Source organism: Chenopodium quinoa, unplaced genomic scaffold (genome assembly GCF_001683475.1).
Source record: "Chenopodium quinoa cultivar QQ74 unplaced genomic scaffold, ASM168347v1, whole genome shotgun sequence".
Classification (NCBI taxonomy): Eukaryota; Viridiplantae; Streptophyta; class Magnoliopsida; order Caryophyllales; family Amaranthaceae; genus Chenopodium; species Chenopodium quinoa.
In genome coordinates this window covers 3000699-3007561 of record NW_018742879.1, presented here as the reverse complement: position 1 = coordinate 3007561, position 6863 = coordinate 3000699, and the positions used below count along the sequence as shown (strand labels likewise).

Genomic DNA, 6863 nt, shown 5'->3' with positions numbered 1-6863 from the left:
AACTTATTTTTACTAAATTTTTTAACTTATTTTACTAACTTCTAAATTAAGTATTGTCTCCTCTACTCATTCTCTTTCTCTCCCAGTTTTCTTATAGGGTTTTTATTTCTAGGTTTTCTGTATTATTGGAATTATAATTTACAAATATATTGCCACAAGTATGTCATTCATTTAATATTAGATAAGTATAAAATCTTGCTAAAAATGGTTGCAATTGCTATTAAATGAACCTAACTACAAAGTCACGCATCAATAAAGTGGCTCATTAATTACTTTTGTTGAACTAAATTATCTTTACTGATAGAACTTATTTATATTGATTCTCTAGTATATTTGTTCTTTGAAATTACTGATTAAATTTTTTTTTACTAAACTAAATTTTTTTTTACAAAATTGAATTCATTTTTAATAAATTGATATTATTTTACTGAATATTATTTTATAAAGGTGAAGAAAACATGGCCTTAGTGGTGGTTTAAGATTTTTTTTTTTTGTTTTTTTAGAAAAGCAATAATTGTAGTGAATTGAATTGAAAAACAATAGAAATTATTTTTAATGAACTTAAATTATTTATACAGATTCTCTATTTGTAAATAATTTTTTTGATTTTTAATAATTAAAACTTATTTTTTACCGAACTTAACTTATTTTTCCGAACTTAATAATGCAATGAGTAAAGACCTAAGCTAATTGAATGGTTAATTTTTTAATTGTTGCAATAATTAATAAACCATTACATTAGCTAAGACTATTGTAAAAACTGTTGCATGATCTTTAACCATTGCAATAATTGTTGTATTAGCTTAGGCAGTTGCACTCTATCGTTGCAATAGTCTTTAACCGTTGCTTAATTAAGATCATTGCATTTTCTCAATTATGTAGTAGTGACTTATTTTTATATATTGAACTGAAATTATTTTTACTAAAATGAATTTATATATTTTTACTAAATAGTATTTGAATAAAAAAAGTGAACTGAAGAGGGCCTAACACAACAAAATTTACTAATAATGTTGTAATTCATTTTGTTCGTATTATTCAATTCACATTACACAGTATGTTTGTTATGATGATTGATGAGTACGTATGAGCAGAGAAAATAAGCCATTGTTAATTTTGAAAAAACTATTATCCCCTCTTTATTTCTAAGTGAAATGTTTTAGCTTATGGCCTACTTCGTATGTAGTATGTAATGTTTTGACTTATTTTATTTTATTTATTTTATTTTTTTTAAAGAATGTGGAATTAATAGCACTACTACGAGTTAATATCAAAGAGAATGTGGAATTATATCGTGGCTTACAAGTACAATGGAACCAAGGAACGAAAAGAGTCAATAGTTGAGTGACTTGAGTCTCTTGTTCAAAGCATTTTGAAGTCCCGATACTAAAACCTGTTTACTAAAAAATATCTACCAAGTAATAAAATTCTGAAATTAAATATCCATAATATAATACGTGCGAAGTACAATACAGCTTTTTTTTTGTCCTCCAAAAAAAAAAAAAAAAAAAAAAGGTAAAACAATAATACAACTTTTATCTTCCAAAAAAAAAAAAAAAAGATTACTTACCAAAAGCTACAAATTAAAGTTTAACTATTCTTGATAACATTCAAAAGCATCCTTAAAGTGATATCTACCATTTATTTGTATTAAAAACATTAATTAATTAGCCTCTTGCACATGTAATTAGCCTTAGCAGACGATTCTATCTACAACTATGTTGTGCTTCAAAATGACCAATTAATGGGAGTATTTACCAATTCTACCTCTTGGCTTCCATTGATAATTCCTGTATATCCATTAAAAAATATTTAGTTAATTGGAATATTCGGAGATAGATAATTCTAGATTTGAAATCTTTTTATAGGTAGGCTCTCGAACATAAATATTGTAAATGACCAACTCCTAATATAAGGAGCTGTTTACAAAATCATGTTTAAGATTGGTGTTACGACTTATATTAAGTTAATTCTAAATATTTATAATTTTAACTATTGTAAGATTAAGAATTTTTAAGGTTGCAAAAGTTATTGTCATTCCAAAATAACCTTGATGAAAAGTCGAAACCTTATGCATGTTACATGCAGCGTGCAACATTGTTATATATAACTAATCTCATAATTTTAAAAATCAAAAAGAAGAAAGATAACGAAATTGAAAAAAAAAAAAAAAAAAACAACCTTACCAGACATTAACATATCGAAACTTGCACGGAATATAATGAGAACCGATAGCAACTTTTTCACACGTAATCTTGAAACGGTGTTTAACGGACCATATAAAGCTAAGGTGATTACTAAGCTTCCCTCTTAGGGTAATATCAAGCTTAATATCCTCCTTTTTTAGGTTGGACCTAGTTATTTGTACATCCTTAAATTCTACATTCATCTTAGGCAAATGATGTACACTTCTTCCTCCTTGTTTGTAATGTTGTATTTGATTAGTTCCGTTCACGTCGACGCCTCCCTCAAACCACTCGGTTTGCATAGCCACATTCCAAAACTCTAAGCCTACGAACTTGTTTTCGTTGTCTGATTCGAACAAAACATCCATGTTAGCTGTTAAATTAGGAGGGTTTTGAGTTGCTAATATTTGAAAATTTGGGACTTGGATCTCCTTGATGCGTACTTGAGGCTTGTCTGACATTCTAAACATGATAATCACTACTAAAAATAGGATGAAGATGATGGCTAAGATGACCGAAATAAGCGAGCCGATACCCACAAGCACAAACATCAAGCCAGAGGGTGAGCCTCCGTTTTCATTCCTAGCCCCCATTTTGATAAAAATGGAGTAGGTTTATTTTTCTACAATTCTTTGAGGTTTTATTAACTATACTATCAATTTAAAGGGTATATATATATATATATAATCTTAATTTTAATGGAATTTAGGAGAATGCTCCTTAAATATATGTTGATTTGAGGTTTGTAATAAGTTAAAGCCTATAAATAGAGTTTTCTAACCTAACACGAGGACATGAACGATTTATAGGATTCTCCATTTTTATTTTGAGCTTCCAAGTATATAGGAAAAAATTTGTAAGAATAATTGAGGAAATATATAACCATTAATTGGATTTATTTTTAATTTATTGCATGCACGTTCATGTTGATTGATAGGATTGGCAATTTTGGCATAATTAACTTTCTACCACCCGAATCTAGGAAAAATTGACAAGCGGATTTTCTATGGACAAAAGATTGTAAGAAACTATTTTTTGTGTATAAGGCCTTTTATTTTATTTTTTATTTTTTATTTAAACAACCATTTTCGAGTATGATATCATTTTCAAATGTAGAAATAAATTGTGTGAGCTTAATATGAGATACATACTTGTAGATTAGTTTTGAAAAAAATATTTATATAGGTATTAGTATAATTATATCTCGTGTAAGTTTTAAGATTGGGATGATTAATTACTTCACACCTAGTATATTACCTAAAACCTTCCATTATTGAAATGTGAAGAATTATCGAGTTTTACTTGTCCCAAAAAAAATATATACTAAAGTGTGTTTGACAACATTGTTCGATGAATTAGTTACTCTCTTTCACGCACCCAACATTTTACATATATTATATTTTTTCAACCATTTTTTACGAATATATATGCATTGCTAAACTAGTCAATTTATTGGAATTTTAGGAATTTTCCTTTACGGGAAAGGTTTCTTGCAATCTCCTTTTGCTTCTTACCAATAAAAAACACTCTATCAACTATGATATCATATTTCAATTCTTGTCGTTAATACATATTTGTGTTAGCAGAATGTTTTTTCACGAACACTAACTAGAGATGTCTAATGGTCAAGAGGGTGAGCTTTAGTAGACACTCGCATTTGTTAGTACTAATGAAGAGGTATTTTGGTACATATTAGGGTGATACCATCTAACAACGTCCATGTAATAGCGTATGATTCAAGCTTTTAAATGCTGAGAATAGCTAAGTAAGACTTAATGCACTTGTAAGATTCTTACCTTAAATCCTAAAGTATAAGGGTATTTGAGGTAAAGTTTTACTTACTCCCAAATCCTAACTACTTTACTCGTATACGAGTATATTGGACCAAAAAACAAGTGAGGGTTAGAAGATTTTTTCTCGTCTCTAAAGTATGTTAATACAATCACAAATATAAGGAGTATTAGTTTATCCGCTTCAAAAAAGTATTCCTCATTTACGCGCGCAACTGTCCACTGTAAAATTACAAATAACGGTGGCGTGCGGCGGCGGCGCGGCATAACCATCGCCACATTCTGACGCAGTTCAGCCGTCATATTCTAGATTCTTTCAAACGGCTATATTCCGCCATTGCCAAATTTCAAAAAGCTTCCGTTTCAACCTTGTATAAGCAAAAGTACCTTGAAAATGGAGCGCAGTCTTTTGGCTATTCTGCGCTCTTCTCATCATATAAACCAGCTTAAGCAAATTCATGCTTTAATTATCACCAGATACCCTTTTCTCTCTTCTAATTTTGCTCATAAATTGCTTAATTTGACCCATTTGAAGTACGCCCGCAAGGTGTTCGATGAAATGCCTAACCCAGATGAACGTTTGTATAATATGTTCATTTCCGCGTATTCTAGGATTGGTTCTTACAAAGAAGCAGTGGGTATGTTTTGTTTGATGCGTCGCAACGATAATAATATCACTAGTTATAGTGTTCCGCCTGTTTTGAAGTCGTGTTCAGCTTTCTTGATGGTGGGGTTGGGGAAACAAGTTCATTCTTTGATTATTAGTTTCGGGCTCGAGTCGAATTGTTTTGTTCAAACTGCTTTGATGGATTTGTATGCAAGGTCTGGTGATTTGGTATCTGCTAAAATGGTTTTTGATGGTATTTTAGATAGGGATCCGATTACTTATAATTGTTTGATGTCTGGGTATTCCAAATTTGGTGATGTTTTAGCAGCTCGTAGGTTGTTTGATGAAATGCCTGAGAAAAGTATTGTTTCGTGGAATACGATGATTTCCTGCTATGCTCATTGTGGTGATCATCAGGAAGCTTTGAGAATATTTGAAATGATGCAAGAGGAGAATTCTCAAGCTAATGAATTTACTGTGGCGACTGTGCTCTCTATTTGTGGTAGCCTGGGAGATTTAGAATTGGGATTGAGACTCAAGAAGTATGTTGATGATAATAATATGTTTTCTAACATGATAGTGTCGACTGCCTTAATGGAGATGTTTGTAAAATGTGGGGCTGTTCCTGAGGCACGGCAAGTGTTTGATCGCATGAATGAGAGGGATGTTATTACATGGGGTTCTATGATTGCTGGTTATGCCCAAAATGGGAGAGCTATTGAGGCTTTGGAACTGTTCAAATGTATGACAAATGAGAAAATTAAGCCAAATGATGTAACTCTAGTAAGTGTCTTATCAGCTTGTGCTCAACTAGGTTCTGTAGAAACTGGTGAACAGATTAAAAAGTATATAGAAACTGAAGGGTTGGACTCGAACATGTATGTTGCTTCGTCATTGCTGTGCATGTATTCGAGGTGTGGAAGTATAAAAAAGGCTTGGCAAGTCTTCAATCAGATGCATGAGAAAGATGTTGTATCCTGGAACTCTATGATTACCGGGCTAGCTTTTAATGGTTATGCTATGGATGCTATAATTCTTTTCGAAAGAATGAAAAAAACCAATGTTAGACCAGATGGTGCTACATTTGGTTCACTACTAACAGCATGCACCCATGCTGGCCTAGTTGACCTGGGTCTTAAACTCTTCCACAGCATGCATTCAAAGTATGATATTGTCCCTGAAGTGGAGCATTATGCATGCATTGTTGACCTATTTTGTAGATGTGGAAGACTTAACGAGGCTTATGAATTCATATGTCAGATGAAAAAGCCAAATGTTGTAATTTGGGGCACGTTACTAAGTGCTTGCAGAACTCATTCATATACTGATCTTGCGGAGATAGCATTGACAAAGTTGGTAGAGTTGGAACCTGAGAATTCAGGCAATTATATCCTTCTTTCAAACATATATGCCTATACAGGAAGATGGCAAGACAATCTAAGAATAAGAAACTTGCTGAGAGAGAAAAAAGTACAGAAAATTGCAGCATATAGTTGGATCGAACTAGAGGATGGGATGCATAGATTTCTAGTTGCTGACTCATTGCACCCTAGATGTAGCGAGATCTATGATGTGGTTGTTGGATTGGCTATGGTTTCATCGGATGAGACGGAGAATTATTTTGGATATTAGCTTATATCAATTTTGGAAATTGGAGCACCCATCAGCAAAGCTTGATTGGAGATTGTACAGCTTTGATATTGTAAGTTTTGATTACACTTTTGTTAAGCAGCCTTTATAATGAAATAAAGTACTTGTAGCCTTTTATTTTCTGAAGTATTGTTGTTTCTTATGGTTTCTATTTTTTGCCGTGGTGGTGAGGGTGGGACATGGTAGGCTCCTAGGTGTTTCTCCACTTTGATTAATTAGTTCAGTTGGTGGAACCTTGGCTTAAGTTTTCTAAAGTTTAACAGTACCTATATGCCTATACGGCATTGGTATATTACCACTGCTCCAATCAAATATATGTATAAAGTTTTGTAGCTGTAACATTTTATTACTGGAACAGTTCTGGGTTCCGAGAAGCATGAGTGCAATTGTGTACAATTTGCAAGTAATTAAATAGGATGGACAAATAATCAGCGATAGACTTCAAGATATCTTTGTTTGTTCCACATAATTTGCACGATTTTTACAACATAGTCAAGGAGAACAACGGTTAAGTATTGACTTGTAATGTATGAGATATTGTGCACACATACCTTGAAAATTAACTTGCTTTCTATGTCTCTACCCCTTTCTATTAAGTAATGTATCACGGCACTTATAATTCTTTCTCTT

General features: G+C 32.0%; 2 protein-coding genes across 2 annotated transcripts; one reads left to right on the top strand and one right to left on the bottom strand.

Annotated features, from left to right (window-relative positions):
- Positions 1–1538: 1538 nt before the first annotated feature.
- Positions 1539–2825, bottom strand: LOC110726243. Its single transcript, XM_021905702.1, has 2 exons — positions 2187–2825; positions 1539–1790 (listed from the first exon to the last, which is right to left on the bottom strand). Exons 1-2 carry the CDS (start codon positions 2777–2779, stop codon positions 1742–1744), a joined length of 642 nt encoding a protein of 213 aa, XP_021761394.1. The 5' UTR covers positions 2780–2825; the 3' UTR covers positions 1539–1741.
- Positions 2826–4124: 1299 nt separating this feature from the next.
- Positions 4125–6279, top strand: LOC110726491 (pentatricopeptide repeat-containing protein At1g08070, chloroplastic-like). Its single transcript, XM_021905969.1, has one exon. The coding sequence runs from the start codon at positions 4371–4373 to the stop codon at positions 6213–6215; it is 1845 nt and encodes a 614-aa protein (XP_021761661.1). The 5' UTR covers positions 4125–4370; the 3' UTR covers positions 6216–6279.
- Positions 6280–6863: the final 584 nt, after the last annotated feature.

What these genes read in the sequence shown, in the direction of transcription:
- LOC110726491 (XM_021905969.1), top strand. Translation starts at nt 4,371, where the DNA reads ATGGAGCGCAGTCTTTTGGCTATTCTGCGCTCTTCTCATCATATAAAC.
- LOC110726243 (XM_021905702.1), bottom strand. Translation starts at nt 2,779, where the DNA reads ATGGGGGCTAGGAATGAAAACGGAGGCTCACCCTCTGGCTTGATGTTT. An exon ending in TTTCGATATGTTAATGTCTG is followed by an intron (nt 1,791 to 2,186) that starts GTAAGGTTGTTT and finishes ATGGATATACAG; the next exon opens with GAATTATCAATGGAAGCCAA.